The sequence below is a fragment of the Numida meleagris genome, chromosome 6 (assembly GCF_002078875.1).
Source record: "Numida meleagris isolate 19003 breed g44 Domestic line chromosome 6, NumMel1.0, whole genome shotgun sequence".
NCBI lineage: Eukaryota > Metazoa > Chordata > Aves > Galliformes > Numididae > Numida > Numida meleagris.
The window spans coordinates 46,906,957-46,925,518 of NC_034414.1; the positions used below are offsets into that span (position 1 = coordinate 46,906,957).

General features: G+C 41.4%; 1 protein-coding gene across 2 annotated transcripts; it reads right to left on the reverse strand.

Annotated features, from left to right (window-relative positions):
• On the reverse strand, positions 270–15,820 carry DDX24 (DEAD-box helicase 24). Of its 2 annotated transcripts, none has more exons than XM_021401529.1 (9): positions 15,574–15,820; positions 13,268–14,014; positions 10,083–10,460; positions 8,452–8,605; positions 7,564–8,079; positions 6,013–6,088; positions 5,246–5,434; positions 2,510–2,639; positions 270–1,394 (listed from the first exon to the last, which is right to left on the reverse strand). In XM_021401529.1, exons 2-9 carry the CDS (start codon positions 13,995–13,997, stop codon positions 1,159–1,161), a joined length of 2,409 nt encoding a protein of 802 aa, XP_021257204.1. In that variant the 5' UTR covers positions 13,998–14,014; positions 15,574–15,820; the 3' UTR covers positions 270–1,158. The 2 variants fall into 2 exon arrangements, with proteins under 2 accessions (XP_021257204.1, XP_021257205.1); XM_021401530.1 differs by having other exon boundaries at positions 15,683–15,803.

Consider the following 18,562-nt stretch of genomic DNA (forward strand, 5'->3'; position numbering starts at 1 on the left):
GTGGGAGGGGCACAACTCCACAGACAAATTTCTCTCTTTGATTAGCAGAGTCAAGTAGTGTGCTTCCTAGCAGGGCACTGATGTTGGTTTCGTGCTTGAGACACAAACACTTTGCTCAATATAGAGCTGGCAGGTGGAGATTCTCTGTGCTCCCACCAGTACAGATGTCACTGCTGTGTCTTACCTTTTAGGTGATTTCCCCCTGAATTCTCCCGCCTTGTCTGCTAAGTGTGAAAGGCATGAGCTAAGAAAAACTTAGAAATCTCAAGTAATTGAAAGAAGATTTCGGTTTTATAGCAGATACAGTTTAACAAAAATTCAAAATACATTTTTCTGACATAGCTTAAAAAATATTCTTAAAAATTATTTGCCCTGATCAGGTTAAAGTGATTTACAAGTACAATTATCAGGAAGCACTCTTCAAAAGTGATATTTCACATCGTTTCCATTAAAAGAAAGGTTATGATTCAAATATGCTTTCAAAAACAGACTCAACTCCAGATACTAATTAATGTTTCATAGCAATAATCATTCCTGAGAAGTCTGCATGGATTGCAAATCTCCCAAGATCAGTCCTGGACCACTGCCACCCTGACTTTTTTCCCCTATGTTCTGAAACATTAACAAAAGACTAAGGTAATTAGTAAGTAACAGAATTGAGAAATCAGATCAGTGGAGAAAGAAAACTGGGAAAGATTCTCATTACTGGAACTACAGGCCTGTTGGTTAACACTACCTATTTGCTGCCTTTTTCACTGAACTGCAGTACAAGCCAAATCTGCACTATCATCAGCTCAGATTGTCCTGTCACCTGTACAGAGCCTGTCTCTCTCTCTTTTAAAAGAAAATAAAAATTCAAATCAAGTTTGCCCAGTGAGTTCTACCCAGTAACTTTGATGTGTCTTATAAAGAGAAGCAATGAACAGAACTATTCCAAAACTAATTAAATTCAATTAATACAGAGAGTAAGAAAATAAGATCCAAGACAAGATTCAAGAGTAACTAACTCCATGCTAACAGTGCCTTTTAGATAAACGTTTTGCTGTGTGCCTGCACTACCAAGACAAAGGCGCCATCCTGATACTATGTGTTTTCTAGCAGAGTATCTTGTCAGGATAGTTCTTGATTCCACTGCATCAAGTGAACTTGCTCAGTTATCTAATTTGATTTTACTGATTTCTTCTTTTTGGCTTGTTTTTTTGATATGATACTCAGAGCAGATTCTGAATTGCCAGCTGAAATCTGAGGCAGGAGTAGTTTTCCCGACTGTGTTGGGTACTTTGTTTTCATAAGGACTTTAAACAGTGGTTGGGACAGCATGTGTTTCAGTTGTTTTTTCATTCCTTTCAGCATCTTTTGCTTCTGGCTTTCTTCTTGCTCACTAGTTTTTTTTCCTTTGGGAAGAAAATAAAAGACAGAGCGTTAGAACAAGAGAAGAACTTACACTGGCCTGTTTCATCAGCCTCTTGCAGTGGTAAGGGCAGATACTAATCTAATCTTACTAAGAAGACCACTGAGCTCCAATGCAGTCTTCCAGTCATGTATGACATTTCTAGATCATGTATGTTGTTCGCCAAAAAAAAAAACCAAGATCAAGAAAAAACCTCACTACTGAGGTTTCCAGGTTATTATTCTGTTAAAGTGTTCACTTGGCTCTCAACCCAGAGCAGACTTGCAGGAACAAAAGGAAAGGAGGCTTCTAGCTCTTCCTCTGTACTTAACAGCATAAAAGCAAGGGTACAAAAAAGACCTGAAGTAGTTAACAGGATCAGCAGCCTGAACTGGAGAGAACAAACAACATCAAGGTTATCTGTACCGTAAATTGAAGGGATGTTACTAAATCCTTTGTAACACCCCAAGAGAAATGTTATTTACGGGAGGCATGACTGAGACCTGAATTTGTCTCCAACAAGTTATGCAAGAATTAGGGACTGAATAACTGGCAAGATTCTGGGTGGCAATTATGAAGTGCTTCACTCAAGAGCCACAAGTAACTTGGATTAGATGTGCTGTTTTGAAACTCATCTGAAAGTACTGACTACTCAGATTGTGTCAAAACAGAGTGCTAATTATGCGAGTACTCCTAAACAGTTTGGATAGAGCTGTTGCACTGCCAGGCTCCTGTCCTGCTGCCAGGTGGAGGGAGCAATAAGCAGGAGTAGTTTTATAGCTTTTTCTTTGACACAGAAGGAAAGGACTCTAACAGGACACACCACATTGTTAGATTATCCTAAGACGGTTACTAGAAGTTAAACAGTTATTTTCCTAAGCTGTCTAGGCTTGGCTGTAGCTTCCCACAATTGTCATACCTCTCTCCCTCACTGATTGCAGCACTACCTACTATACAGTCATTCTGGAAACACCAGCAATACTGCATGCTAAGTAGTGACACTGTTTTGCTTCTCCTTCTGCCCTGCAAGGTTGAACAGCTTCTGTGCCCCAGTGGCACTCCTGCACACTAGTGCTACAGGTGCAACTGATTATACCCATCACAAGGTCTTGTACTTGCCCATAAAAAGGTCATCATCAAGATCAACTTCCAGAGCCTCTGCAGCCTGCTGGAGCCAAGAGTCATGTTGCTTTGCTCGACTGTTGAAAAATTCTGCCTTCTCGATCTGCCGTGCCAAATTCACCCGCTCCTGCAACAACAGTGTATTTCAGATATTCTGATCAAGTTTAAACATGGGGCACTTCAGCAGAATCAGTGTTTGAGAGTGTGCATTACAATGCATCTGAGGTGTCAGTCTTGCAGTTCCTTACTGCTGTTCCAGTGGACACCCTATGTAAAGCAGATGTGTCGTCATTTGCCGAAGTGATACCAGATATCTGCAACTGAAGAAGATAGCTTCTACATATGTCCATGATGGAACTGGACTCTTAAAACATCTCAACTACTAAACACATCTGAATGTTAACTCCTCATTCTTTCATCACTACAAACACTTCAGAGACATCAGGAACAAATCATGATTCAGACACCAACCGCTTCCAAGCTGCACGTTTTCACAGCACAGCTCAATCTTAAAGTTACCAGCTTCAGCAATGGGGGAGAGCCCTTAGATTCCTACCAGTCTGAAGTTCCTGCAGGCCATACCCATGTTTTCAAAAATGCACCTGATTTTGTTTTGAAGGACAAAACAGGACAAAAGCCTTTTACAGGGTCCCTCATCACATCCTTCTCTCCAAATTGGAGAGGTATGGATTTGAAGGATGGACTGTTTGGTGGGTTAAGAACTGGTTGGCTGCTCGCAGCCAAAGGGTTGTGATAAATGGTTCTATGTCAGGGTGGAGGCCGGTCACGAGTGGTGTCCCCCAAGGCTCAGTCCTGGGACCGGTGCTCTTCAATGTCTTTATCAATGACATAGACGATGGAATCGAGTGCACCCTCAGCAAGTTTGCAGATGACACCAAGCAGAGCGGTGCAGTCGATACACTGGAAGGAAGGGAAGCCATCCAGAGGGACCTGGACAGGCTGGACAAGTGGGCCCATGAGAACCTAATGAGGTTCAACAAGGCCAAGTGCAGGGTGCTGCACTTGGGCCAGGGCAATCCCAGGTATTTATACAACCTGGGGGAAGAAGTACTTGAAAGCAGCCCTGCGGAGAGGGACTTGGGGGTCCTGGTGGACGAGAAGCTGGACATGAGCCAGCAGTGTGCGCTGGCAGCCTGGAAGGCCAACTATGTTCTGGGCTGCATTAAAAGATGAAGTTGCTGCATTAAAAGAGGAGTGGTCAGCAGGGAGAGGGAGGTGGTGGTCCCCCTCTACTCGGCTCTTGTGAGGCCCCATCTGGAGTACTGTGTCCAGGCCTGGGGCCCCCAGCACAAGAAGGATGTGGAGCTCTTGGAACGAGTGCAGAGGAGGGCGACCAAGATGATCAGAGGGCTGGAGCACCTCTCCTATGAAGAAAGGTTGAGGGAACTGGGCTTGTTTAGTTTGGAGAAGAGAAGGCTCCGGGGAGACCTCATTGTGGCCTTCCAATACTTGAAGGGAGCGTATAAACAGGAGGGGGATCGATTGTTTGTGAGGGTAGATAGCGATAGGACAAGGGGGAATGGTTTTAAGCTGAGACAGGGGAGATTTAGGTTAGATATTAGGAGGAAGTTTTTCACACAGAGGGTGGTGACGCACTGGAACAGGTTGCCCAGGGAGGTTGTGGATGCCCCGTCCCTGGAGGCATTCAAGGCCAGACTGGACGTGGCTCTGGGCAGCCTGGTCTAGTGGTTGGCGACCCTGCACTTGGCAGGGGGGTTGAGACTCGATGATCTTTGAGGTCCTTTTCAACCCAAGCCATTCTATGATTCTATGATAATGCCCTGTCCTTCACAAGTGGAAGGAAGACGTCCACTGAATCTAAACCAATCTGCAGCTTGCCAGCTGGGCCAAGCTGTCTTAAATAGCTAACTTGTTATGGAAAGAAAATCTAGATACAATTAGAAGGACATCTTATTTGGGGAAAAAGAGCACTATTGTGGATGGAAGGAAGAGAGAGATGGTGACAGGAAAATTAAGGATGTGGGAACAACGCTTACTCACCCACTAATTGACAGAGCATGATAACAGCAAATAACTGCTCATGAAGAAATACTAAAGGGGCCTCTGAAGGAGCACTCTAAAAACAGATTTTTTTTTAGTAACCAGAAACATTTCTAAGATCTATTGTACAATTGTGAGGATTTACAAAACATCTTGTGAGTGACAGACTAAGTGTTCCTTAAAACAGGCAATAGGCTAAAAAAAAAAAAAAAAGAAAAGAAAAAAGGTGAAGATACCTTTTTCTAACAAGTTTCAGTGGCAACTGAGACCTCACAGCATAGGAAAGGTTTAAGAAAAGCTGACAACTCAATACTTCAGCTAAGAAGAGACTGACAAAGACCACTGAAGGTCCTGCTCTAGTCTGTTCCCAGTACAAAGTCTGTAAACAACTTAACAGAGCCATCCTGGCTTTTCAGCAAAAAAAATATACTCATTCCCCTGTGCCATTTTTGGAAATCTAGTAATAAGCAGCTCTATGTAACAAGTAAGAAAAAATGTAAGTGATATTTACATCTGAACACCTTTCTTGGGCCAGTTATTGAGGAAAAACCACAAATACTGGTTAAAAAAGACAAGTGTGATTAACTTCATTTTCAAATCCAGGTCCTGAAGTGTAAATGTCATCTGAAACTTGAGAAGTATGTGATTGGCAATGCAGTAATGCAAGTAAGCAAGCAGCTACTTACGATGCAAAGAGATTTTTTTCTTTACCTTGATAGCAATCATATACTTTGTTTCAACTGGGAAAAGTGGCAACTCTTCACTCTTCTCCAAGGTTTTGTAAATTTTCCTAAAATTGATCAAGTCATCAGGGCCAATCAACAACAGGCAAAGGCCTTCATTGGCAGCTCGAGCTGTTCTACCACTTCTGTGTACGTATAACTCAGAAGTACGAGGGACCTGCAAAAATTCAGACAAATCAATCATGAAGCTGGTCACGGGAGGCAAGCAGCAGTTTGTCATACTTTGACCGAGAGGTTGTCAGATTGCATCAGGTCTTATGATAAATTGCTTTTAATATACCCCTGGCACATTGCATGTAACACATTTGAAGCATGAAAGATTATGTTTGGAGACAATTTCTGTTCCCTGGTCGAGTATTCTTCTTTGCATAATCTCTTATGAGCCTTCTAACACCCTGCCATTTCATTTGCAAAGCAGGAAAAAACTGACTCTCAAAGAATTACAGGGCTGAGCCATGTGACACCTTCTAATCTTGAAGCTGAGCAAAAAGTAAGGAGAATCTTGTATGTTATGTCATTTCTTATACATGATCACACATTCATAAAGTACTACGTATCACTGACAGTCACTGTACCAGCAGTACAAAGTATTACAGGGCAGTTAAATTAAATGATGAAATTCCTATACTCTTAACACAGGACTAAGAATCACAGCTTTATAGTTTTTGGGCTGCTATCAAAAAAGCTCACTTCAAAACCAAAATAGTAAAAGCAAAAACATCAAAGATATTTAACCTGGTAGTGGATGACATGCTGCACATTGGGAATATCAAGACCGCGAGCTGCAACATCTGTTGTCAGGAGGACACAGCTGAGGAAGTGATAACATTTAATGAACATAAAACTGAAGAGTAAACCATCTGCTAACAAACATAAAATACATGACCCAGAATTTTACCACAGCAATTTAAGAAACAAATTTGTACTCTATTGTCTGCTGGGAATACACTACTCATTTGTCACTACAGAAAATGATATCCGATATTACCTCACAGGCAGTCCTGAAATAGCAAAAATAATGCAAATGTTACTTTCAACAGGTCCATTCTGTTTCCAATAATGAAATCCCTACTTTGCTGGATCCTGTTTTCCTATGCTTTTATTGTCTCCCAGTTCACAGCAGCTAGCACAAATCACTATTCAACAAACAAATCCAACCACTTGCTGGGGGGTAAAAGCTCCCCTTCGGTACATTTTTCAGTGCTCTGCCCAGGCTGAGTTTAAAAGTATAATTAGTTTAATATGACCGCACTATTAATGATACAGTTGGTCCTTTGGCAGGACAGAAAGACTATTACATGTTCCACTAGTTGAAGAAATCACATTATTATTAACATTAAAGATTTAATTAACGCTTTTGGGGGCTGAAGTACCAAGCTGCACTCAAATAAGATCTCTAAGTAAATTAAAAGTAGAAATTTAAGGTGGCTAATTCTGTTCTGATAATTAGTATTTTCCCTCACCCTTAGGAATGAAGGGCTTCTCTTAAAGTCATTCCTTTATACAGAGTCTGTTGCAGAGACAGAAGTCTGCCTAGGGTATGAAACAACCTGTTTAAAAACAATAAATACATCTCCCAGCAGCTGAAAAGCGTTAGCTGTAGACAGCAGGAATTTGTTAAGATTTTATGGCATCTGACTGCATACCCTATGGCTGCAAGGTTCAAAGCAGAAATAAATAGAAAATTCTATGGCGTACATTCTGCAGGCAGCTGTTACAGATCGTTTCACAGATTTCCCCTTGCTGTGAAAATCAGCATACTCTGAACATGCTTGGTCTGCCTCTGCCAAGGCTATCGATATTCCATTTTGTAAAGGGATACTGCAGATCTGTCATGACAGTACAATCTCTGTTTCTCCTGCCAAAGTCTGCTACCAAGGTACAAATTCCAACATAATCAGACAGCTGGTTTACTGAAGCGCTGAGATCACCAACTTGCCTCCCAAAGGCCATTCCAAAGCCAGAAGGAAACAAAGATTCTTAAAGTGCCAAGACAGGCAAACCAGAGTAAATCTGACTGCCCCCTTTCATCACATTGCTCTATGTTTGGTTATAAAAGCATATGACTGAGAATGGGGTAAGTAACAGATCCTTCAGCAATAATGACCTGACAGACTGCAGAGTAATTCAGACTCCAAGGGATCTTAGGAGGTCTCCAGCCCAACCTTGCACCTCCAGCTGACTCCCCAAATCCACTCCTCTTCTAACAGAGCTATTTCTGTCTACTCCCCCTTGCCCTTTGCATCCTTTCCATTTCTTTTCTAGTAGAATGTAGAAACAACTTACCTCTCTCGCTCAGCAAACCGTTCTAAGTTTTTTAGCCTTTGCTTCTGGTGCATGTTGGCATGCAAAGGAAGAGGATCACAATTTAAGATCGTGAGGAGAGAACTGAGGCGTTTTATACAGTCTATGCTGTTTGCAAAGACCATAGTTCTTCCTGGATACTGGAGAAGAAAGTAATAAAGATAATAGTCCTTCTCATTTGTATCACAATGGATTCTGGTCTCCATTAGAGTCTCAACAGTAGCCTCTTTCCTTGTTAAGTCTATCACTTTGGGTTTGCCCTTTATTCCTACTTTTTCCATTAACATTTCTAGTTTGGTCTTCTTGTCTATCTTTTTAGCATTCTTCTTCTGTAAAATTCTTGTGGGAGTCTGATGGACTAATGTCAGAGTGGCGGAAAAAACAAAAGTTTGTCGTTTAGGATTATATTGCGAATCATTTAAGACTTCTAGCAACTGAGACAGCTCCAAGAAATGACCTCTTTCAACCATTCGGTCTGCCTCATCAATCACAAGGCACCTATCAAACAGAAAACACAGTATATATAGAGTTGTGTAGATAAATACGAATCTGATGTACTTCAAAAGAATCTTTCCTGCTAAACACATAGGGAAAATTCTGCAAGTAAGACCCAAAGGAACACTAGATGTGCTAGCATAGCTTCTGGAGCTTTCACATTTCTTTTAGAAACCTGTTACATCAAAAAGTCAATAACAAAAAACTTTTTAAACTAACATTTCCCTCTCTTAACATAACCACTGTGCACTGCAATAAAATACTCTAGCAAAGAAATAAGTTATCTTACATAGCTTAAATTGCTTCATCAGTTAATCACACTATGCAGTGACATCCAGTTCGGCATTTAGCAATTAGTTTAAAAGGCAACTTTACCTGAGCTGACGAAGATTTGAGAGATGTGGGTGTCTTTCTTTAATTAGCTCCCACAGACGGCCTGGGGTTGCTATTACAATTTCTGGCTTTCGATTCAGTACACGTTCTTGCTTCTGTGCTGCCATGCCTCCAACCAGAATAGCAGTCTTAATTCCTAGGAGATAAAGATAATAGTCTTTTTCTAATTTATCAGTATCTTTACATATATCCACTCACAAAAGTCTATATCACAATTAGCATTAAGCTTCTCACCTTTGTGAACAATCGTTCCCCCTTCTGTTTATACACTCAGGTGCAGAAGGAGTTCAGCTCTGGAAGAGCATACCACACACGTGGCTTATTTCCCCCTGCTCCTTCAAAGGATATACTGGCCCATGCGGTGAACTCAATGTTACTGCGCAAGGTTCTTCCAGTATCTGTGCTACCTCACATCTCTCTTCCCTACTTCTTGTTGTATAACTCCATGCTTTTAGGTGAGGATTTGTTCAAAGTTAATTATAGACAAAGCAGGCACACATCAAAACTGTTTTCTCTCGGGCTACAGCAAATATATAATCATTTGGGCAGTAGATTTGTATATAGAAATAGCACCACTTTATCAGAATTGTACTGACATAAATTGATTATTTCAGGCTATGAGTTAAAATTAGCCTTGTAATCATCTGCAGACTGATGAGCACAGCAGGTTGCACAGACACCAAAGGAAGATGTGCTTAAACAGTTCACTGCACTGCATACCCTCTTCAATAAACAACTGCTGCTGTTGGAGAATGGGGGAGTTAATTCCCAGTTCTCCCTATCTTCAGTACTTCCACACCCTCACTCATTCACTTAATAGATGTGCTAACCTTTGATTTGGAAGAGAAAGAAGCAGGATGAATTTGATTTCATCAGACATGTTGCCCAGCAACGTGCCTAACTGCTGGTGGAGGTAAATCAGATAATCTACCAATCAACCTTAAAATGTATGGCTTTATTATCATTATTATATACGTACACATATATGGCTGTGGCTGGGTATCTAGTACTGATTCTATTTCTAATGCACAAGTCAGTAACTATTTGTACAAAAAAATATTTTAAAGGAGAATATCCCACACTGTTTACTTCCACATGCATCTCTTTGAAGAGTCTTGATGCATGTCTCAAATACTAGCAACTGGGAACCTTAACCCTTCAAACACCATCCCAGTTTTACGATGTGGAAGAAAGTATGTGTAGCAGAAATGCTAAGTCATGGCTTGAACCAGTGATGGAGCACCTGGTGGGAAGGCAGGGTCAACCCAGGGGAGCTCAGGTGCATGCAATGCACCTGAGTGACAGGAAGGGGTGGAGCCAGGATCCACCCCTTTCCAGGCCTCATTTAAGGGTTAGCAGTGGAGGTAAGTGGTCCCAACCTACTAGAGGCCTTCCAAAGGTAAGCAGATTTTTTTCCTTTGTTTCTGTGTCTACAGCTGCTCTATTAGTGCTTGTTCTCACTTGCTCCAGCCTATGATTGTGTCACCCTGCTATTATTGCTGTACTTTCCATCACATTATAGCATCACAGTACATTATTACATTCTGGCTCAACACCAGTGCCAAGACCCAAACCTGGTGTCATCCAGAACACAACCCTTGAGGTCTACGTACCTGTAAACTTTGCAACTGCATCGATGTGGTGTTTCACTTGCACAGCTAATTCTCTTGTGGGAGTAAGGACCAGTCCTAAAAGAGGTCTCTTTTTATGGGGGCCAACAGTATGTTCTTTGTCACTAGAATCAAATTCAGGATTTTCCTGTACCTTCACACAGCCTGTTGCAAAGGATACATCATCTTCATCTCCACTATCTTCAGCCTGCTGATGGTTTGGCTTTTCTGTTTCATTATCACTTTCCCATCTTGTTTCATCACGATGCTGATAGGGCTTTTTAGAAACACAGTCATTTATGCTCACTAAGCTGTTTGATTTCTGCCATTCCAGCACAGAGTGAATCATAGGAATTGCAAATGCAAGCGTTTTGCCGCTTCCTAAGAAACAAACAAACAAGTAATGCAGACTGACAAAATGTGAAGGTTTATTTGAAAAGATGGAAAAAAAGTAACAGCCAAACACACCCTGTTCTTAAAATGTGCAACTGTAATAGACACAAACTCTTGATCTCTAGAAAACCAGGAACTTGCAGCAATTGCAACTTGTCTCCTTTTCTCTTGATACATCTCCTTCAGGTCAGCAATAAGGTATTTCCTATGGAACAGGTATTTTTCTTATCTCTAGCAGGTCAGGCAGATTCATTTATTATGAAAGTAATTTTAAAAAGCTGCAGTTGTAGCCAAGACCTTTTCTCCTTAAAGGCATGCAGTTCTTTAAATACTATGCCCTAATTGACAGTTCTGATCTATGCCCTCCAAGTAAAGGATTAACAAATGAGGCCAAGGACAAACTAGAAAGTACTTGAAGGATTTGCTTCCATCTTTAATTCACAGTAGCATGTACCACTTTCTGAGACTGTATTTTGACAGACTCCAGCCTATAACTTCTTGAGCTATCACCAGCTCACATTTTTATAGTCAAAACATGCAAATCTGACTTAAAATAGATAAGCCAGTCAAGAGAGAAGATTGTCAGGAGGAAAAAAAAAAAAGTGATCCCAACTATAATTTCCAGGGTTCACTGCACGAAACTGTGAGTCGCATCCCTGATATGCATTCCCTCCTGAACTATCTACCACTAACAGAGATGTTAGGAGAATCATGATAACACAGTAACGTCATCTAGGCTTCTCATAAATGTCAGTTCATTCTTCATAAAAGAAGCATGCAGAGCACAAGACACTGTTATGCTATTCCTGGCACTATGCCACTGCTGGAGAGCAGTCCTCTGGAAATCTCAATTCCTTAGGCAGCATTTGTCCATATTACAAACTGACAGTTGCCTGCCAGAGACAGCAGCACAATATTTTGTTTATTTAGAGAAAAGCACTAATATCAGTACCACTACCCTGACATTAGTGATCTTGAATCAAATGCAAAGCAATCAGTGTGGTGCTAATGTCAGTGCTGCACCCAAATAGATTATGGCAGCGATAACCAGAACCATTCTGCAGATTCACTCACAAATTAAATAATCACCTCACAGGACATGTTATCTTCACAATACACAGATAACACACCATAGTCAGATCTGCAAAACCAGAACAGTCTACCTCGGTGCCCCCCAGATGTGAGAGCATAAGCTAATGCACATCCATTTTTATGACTTTAGGTTCTAAGATTTTAGAGATAAAATTGGATTTCTTAACTCAAAATCTTCACTAGTTCTTCACCATAAATAATGAATAGAACTCTAGCTTCACTGCAAAAAGAAAGAAACCTTGACATTTTCTGTATCTGATTCCCAGAGGGATCCACCACCATATCAACATCTTGCTATTGTCTCCTATGGTGCTACCAAAAAGCGAAGAATAGTTCTTTCATCAGTCAGTGTCTTCCCTCAGGCCCAATGCTGAGGGAAGCTGCAGGATGTGGAAAATGAGTGTTTCAGTTTCTCCCACCAGCGATGCTTTTGACAATTGCTCAAATCTTCTCTCAAGTTTCTGCAGGAACACTGATGACCCCTTGGGCTCTCTGGAGGGAACCAGACTTTCTCTCATAAAAGAGCAAAATAAATGAGCAAACTAGCTCAGGGTTATGCAACATTAAGACAGTAAGAGCACAACCAACTGCTAACTGTGCTTTCCATTCTGCAGCTAGAGATGAGAGAGATTTGTTTTCCTGCACTGCCAAAAAGGCACCTTTTTACAGCACAAAAACACCATTTAATTTTTCAGTTTCGTTTTCAAAAACGCTCCCTGCAGAGCTTTCTAATCTTATTAAAACCTAGTAAGACCAACTTGGCTTCTAATTAAAATAAAAATGCAAATGGCTGCATATCATATTAAATTAATTATACCTCTATGCTTAAGAGCAATAAATGGCTTTACAAGACAAGCAGTGAGATAAGGCAACTAGAATAGATGAGAAGAACATAAAAGAAACCTTTAAACCAACGCATCTTGTATTCGTGCTTCCTAGTTTTTATGGGGAAAACAAGTTGCAATGTAAAAGAAGAGAAAACTAAGGTGAGAGCAGCAAAAACAGTTAGCAGCTCAGAGACCTCACAGTACTGTTAGGTAAAACAGAAGCTATAACAAATGGCAAACAAAGCTAACAATGCTCAAAGATAAAAGGCATCGGATGGTCAAAACCTGGACCTTAGATTGTTCCACCAACTGTAGAGGTACTGTGTAATACTTCAAACACAAGCTAGTCACAACTTACAGCCCTAGTCCAAAGACAAGGCACCTGGTAAGCCTGTTTTGCTACAATAATGCTGTGATATCACAGGCCATATTCACAATGCCTAAGGCTCTGCACATGGTCTTTCCTAATTGCTGCTTCAAGCCAGTACTGAATCATATCCATAGAAGCCTGGTTCTATGCTTTGCCTTGGCACAGGTACATCCATAAACTCTGTTTACTTAATGCTGCCCTGTGTAGTGTATCACTTTGCAGTTCTTAAAGAGGTAATTTGAGAAATAACAGAAAAAGAGACTTCTGTCAATAGCATAAAAACTCACTGAGGTTTCAAAGCTTTGCACAATCTACAAAGTATAATATTAAAACTTTGTAACTGACAAGCATATAATATTCTATCTTTACAATGAACAATTACTAATTCATTGGACAAGCAGAATCTACAAGCCCTTAGCTTGCATACAAAAATTGTTCACAAGTTGCATTTGAAGAGGGGAAATAAAAACCTCATTGCATATAGTACCAGGTTAACAGATTCATACCTGTTTCTGCAGCACCAAGAATATCCATGTTATCCCGGATGGCAGAAGGCAAAGTTAATGCCTGAATAGGAGTTGGAGCACTGAACCCCAGGGAACTCAAGGCCTTCAACACTGGCTGAGGCACAAACAGGTCCTTCCACGCAGACACATCAGCTTTGTGATCAGTTGAGGCAGACAAAACTTCTGTTGTCCAATTTTTTACTTTTTTAGAAGTAGTTATTGGTGGAGTAGCATCCTGAACTTGACAAGTCTTATTTTTAACTCCCTTCTCTTTCTTCTTCTTTGCAGCATTTTCTGTGCTTGAAGTGCTCTCAGCTATATGCCCAAGGTCCTCATGATTTGCCCCTTTGATTACTTCTTTACATCTTTTCTCCTCATCAACTGGAACATCAACTTCTGTAGCACTGGTATCATCATTTTTATCTGCTCTGGTTCTCAAATCTTTGTGCTGCTTTTTCTTTTTGGGAGGGATGACAGCTTCTTCCTCCTCCTCACTCCCTTCTTCTGAAAGATCCTCAGATTTTCTCTTCTGCTTGCCTCCTTTCCCCACTTTGTCAGAACTTACTAGCTTGTACTCTGTAAGCTCCTCCAAGCACACTACATCTTTAAACTGCTCATCAACAAATAGATTGGGGTCAATTTCCACAGATTTCCATTTTCCCAATACTTCAATACCCTTTCGCCTCAGTTTAGCAGAAGATGTAAATCTCCCTCCTTTCCTGAACTTCATTCTTACCTAAAAAGACACTGGGAGGGTATAAAAACAAAACGGGGCATCAGATCAAAAGAATGAGGATTACATTGAGAATACTCAAAAAGAAGAGGAAATACAAAGCATAGTTGTTTTCTTAGAAAAAACAAATATGACTATGAAAAGCCTTGAACATAATGACAAAAAAAATCCTACAACTTGCTCTTGTTTTGGCACTGTTAGTACTTGTCAATGGTTTATGGGGGTTCGGCCCAGTTCCGTGACGAATGGGACAGGGAGCCCACGCCCAGGGAAAAGAGGAAAAGGGTAAGGAGATGGCCCTGAGAGCAAAGAACAGCAGCAACAATCTGAGGAGAAACAAGCTAATTTACTAAATAAGATATCGGAATGCAAAACAACACACTATAATACACTATAATTACAACTTAAGCTGAGAAACCCAATACAGAGAGAGAGAATGTCCCAAAATCAAGGTAGGCCTTACTCTACTACCGACGATAAGACGGCTGGAGAGCGAGGTGCTGCCAAGACGAGAGACGGCGGAAAAAGGGACGAGGTCTCGTGATCTGCAAGTTTTTATCTTTTCCCTCTGGCCAGAAATGGTAACAGAGGAGCAAAGTACCTTGGGGAATGTAGTAGTCCTTCTCTTCTGAGAACAAGGTACATTCACTACATGATGTTATAATGTGGAATACCAATAACCAAAAATCACAAAACCATGGCAGTACTGAACACCTCCCTTTTCATCCTGTACTTGTAATACTTACTTATTCAGAAATATATGGCAACATTCATTTGACTCCTGCAGTTTAGATATTTATAAACAGTGAGGAGATCCCCTCTCAGTCTTCTCCAGGCTAAATGGCCACAGGTCTCTCAGCACCAAGCCCCTCATCATCTTTGTGGCCTCCTGCTGGACTCTCTCTAAAAGATCTCTGTCTTTTATGAGCCGGGGAGCCCAGAACTGAGCACAGTGCTCCAGATGTGGCCTCACCAGAGGAGAGGGGGAGGATAAAATCATAGAATCACAGAATCCTTACAGTTGGAACAGGCCTTTAAAGGTCATCTAGTCCAACTCCCCTGCAATGGAACAGAAACATCTACAGCTAGATCAGGCTGCTCAGAGCCCCCATCTAGCCTGGCCTTGAATGTCTCTGGGGACAGGGCTTCCACCACATTTGACAACCTCCCTTGAGCTGCCGGCTGTGCTTTCTTTAACGTCCCCCAAGACGCCATTGTCCTTCTTGGCCACAAGGGTACACTGCTGGCTCATGGTCATCCTGCTGTCCACCAGGACCCCCAGGTCCTTCTCTGGGGAGCTACGCTCGAGCAGCTCAGCCCCTAGCCTGTACTGATGCATGCGGTTATTCCGCCCCTGGTGCAGGACACGACACTTGCCCTTGCTGAAGCTCATCGAAATTAAGAACAACCGCAGCGTGCACCCCACGAGAGCTACGTGACAAACCACAAGTACGGAGCACCCCGAAATCCCGTTTCACGTTACGCCTGCATGGAAATGAACCCTCCGGCAGCCACGGGGGTGGGAGGCCTTGGGAAGAGACGCAGCCCTGCCCGGAAACCCACCGGTACGTACCCGTACCAACTCGCGCACGCCTCCAGGCGCTCCAGCCCCCTTGAGGTAAACGCACGACACCCGCAGGAGGCTCGAGGTGTCTCCCACCGCCTCCTGGCCCAGCGCTCACCAAAGTCACGCTGTCGGTACGCGACCAAGGCCCGCTCTCAGCTGCCGTTAATGCCGCCACCCGCCGCGTGCGCTCGCAGTGGGCGCCGCCATTGCAACGTGACGTCACTATACAGCGCCCGCCGCGCGCCCCAGGGGACGGCGGGAGGAGGAGCGGAGTGCGCACGCGCTTAGGGGTGCTGCGTGAGTTGCGCCGCCGGACTCGCCTGCCGGTAGCTACGCGCCGCTTCCGTCCTTTATGGGTACACCTGTAACTATGGTGCTGTTTGCATAAATTATACTAAAGCATGCGTTAGACGTGATACAGCCCTGACAAAGGAGGAACAGGGAAAATTGACTTCCTGCAAATGAAATTTTTCTTTCAAAATACAATCAACATCCCCATAGATGATTGCTGTATCGTTGTGTGCATAACAGGTTTCATTCAAGAAAGAATGCATAAAGGACTTCTTAAATTTCAGCTCTAAAATTAGCAGCTAAGGTTGCATGTCATTAGTTCTTTCAGTAAAAACCTTGTTATGTTTTGCTTGTGTGTTACTGTGTTCTTCGTTATTCCCTGCTTAGAATAGTATTGTGGTGAAGTAATGCGAGTTGGAGAACAGTTGCCAGCAGCTGTAGAAGCAAGCGTACCGCCAAGGTCATAGCGTGATTCTTTTCTCCAGTGTGATCAAAAGCGCTTTGCAGCTTCAGCTTGGTGTAAGAAGAGGGCATCATGCATTGTTTACTATGCTAATGGAAGACTTTACTGCTAAAAGATTGGCAGATGCTCTGAGTGGCTTTTTTTTTTTTTTTTTTTTTTTGTTATGAAATGTGAGGAAGAGAGGAAAAAAACGTTTTGAGTTTGAAGAGACTAGGGTTTTAGATTTAGGTACAATTACAGCAGCAATTACAATTATTTCTTCTCTGTGGAATCTGCAGGTGCTTCTTGGTTCTGTGAGAAGATGGGAAAATTGAAGGCTTTTTTTTCTAATTTGTTAAGGCCAATGACAGAAATGAGAACATGAAATCATTTGAAGGACAGTTTCAGTTCGAGGTAATCCTCATTAACGCAGATCTGCTAATGCACAACATGAGGAGTTGCTTCCAGCTCCTAAGAGCAATTGAAATTTGATGCTGTGTCCTCATGTTATGTTGGAAATGAGTTGAAACCAATGAAAATCCTCATGTTCAGGAAGCAGGATTTGATATAGTTAAACCTGCACATCTTATATATCTATAGTGAACTGGAGATGCTGATGACTGCTGATGCTAGCGAGCTGGTAGAAACTGTGATTGGAACTTCCCAGACAACTTTAATAAGAGGTTTCAGCACTCCTTATTAAGCGTTTCTTCATTAAAACTATCTTTCTGTCCAGATTGCGTAGGTTCAAATTTATCACTGACATTTTTTGCTAGTTTAACATTTTACCACTTTATTTCTCTTTATTTTACTGGATATTAGCAAAAGCAAATTTGCAGAAACAAAAGAAGCTGATTACTCTCAAATTTAGATGTGGCTGACTTCCGAATAAAGTGTTAGATAAGATGTGGACAGTGGAATACTTGGTAATTTATCTGTCCTTAAATAGTTTCAGAGTTTGTACCTCTATCCTGAAAGAAAGATTTAAAAGAATAATGACTTGCCAAACTATGTTGAATTATGCTTTTTAATTTAATTGCGGACACATCTTTACAGTGCGTAGGAGTTTTTGAGATTTTTTCCCTCATAAATCTGTTTGTAGGTGCAACTGATTTCTATGTGCTATTTGTAGGCAGAGGGACAGAATTACAGTCCTTAAATCTTAATTTGAAAGAAGGCAGATTACTATTTATAATGAGCGTGGAGGTTCAGAATGGTGTGTCTACGTGAGAGGTAGCAACTCTCCTTACTGCCATGGTATCAACTTGTTGTATAAGAGGCATTAAGGTTCTGAATTGTTTTGAAAAGGCATAACTGGGGAAACTAAATGTTTGCTTAGTTTTACAGTAACATTAATCTTCCTGAGTCTTTATAACCTCAGAGTGACACAGCTTTTGTATTTAGTGACAAGGCTTTCTCTACAAGACACGCATATTTGTGTCCTGCAGGAAACTTAGCTGTTACACAGTTGGTAAATACAGTTCTGTTACCTACAGTGCAGAGTGAGCTGCTGGTTAAAATGCCAGCGACAAACAAAGCTTCTGAAGATCTGCTTTTCACCCTAACACTTCTTTAGATCAACAGTTACATAAATACCAGGAAACTGTTAATTGAAGATACTAGCTAGTATCAGTAATAGTTATGAACCATGCCCCTTGTGTGTTTGTAGGACTCATATCAGTGCATACATATTTGATTATTGTATCATTAATATCCAAATGATTTAAGCTAATTATGTTTGAGGGTTCAAGAGAGAGGCTTGATGTCTTTTTTACAAAACTTTAACTGACAGCAGATCATCCTGTCCATCTCAACTGTAAACTTACAGTTTTGTAGATTAGTAGCCCAGAGACCATGGATTGTTCTCCATAATGCAATGTTATGTATTAGATATTACATGTTTTGTAAATTAATATTTTTATGTTTTATAAAATATACAAGACTTCTCCTAGGGTGGGTCAAGCCAGAGATGTTTTTGACCGGTACCTTTCATTCTGGGATCAGTGATATGATAGCCAAATTCAGGGCTAGGTATGGCTGAATCTGCATGTGAGCAACTGGCGTAGGTTTTCAGTTATTAATCAAATCTGTAATGCCTTAGTGTATTTTTGATTTTTCTCTTTCTCTTGCAGGAAGATCAGTATCTGCTTAACTACTGATCTTATTAGCCGCTGCAGGTAATAAAAGAACGTCACCATATCATGATTTGTATTGATAGTAACCTTATGGTTCTTTTTGCATGACAGATGCATAGCCTCTGGC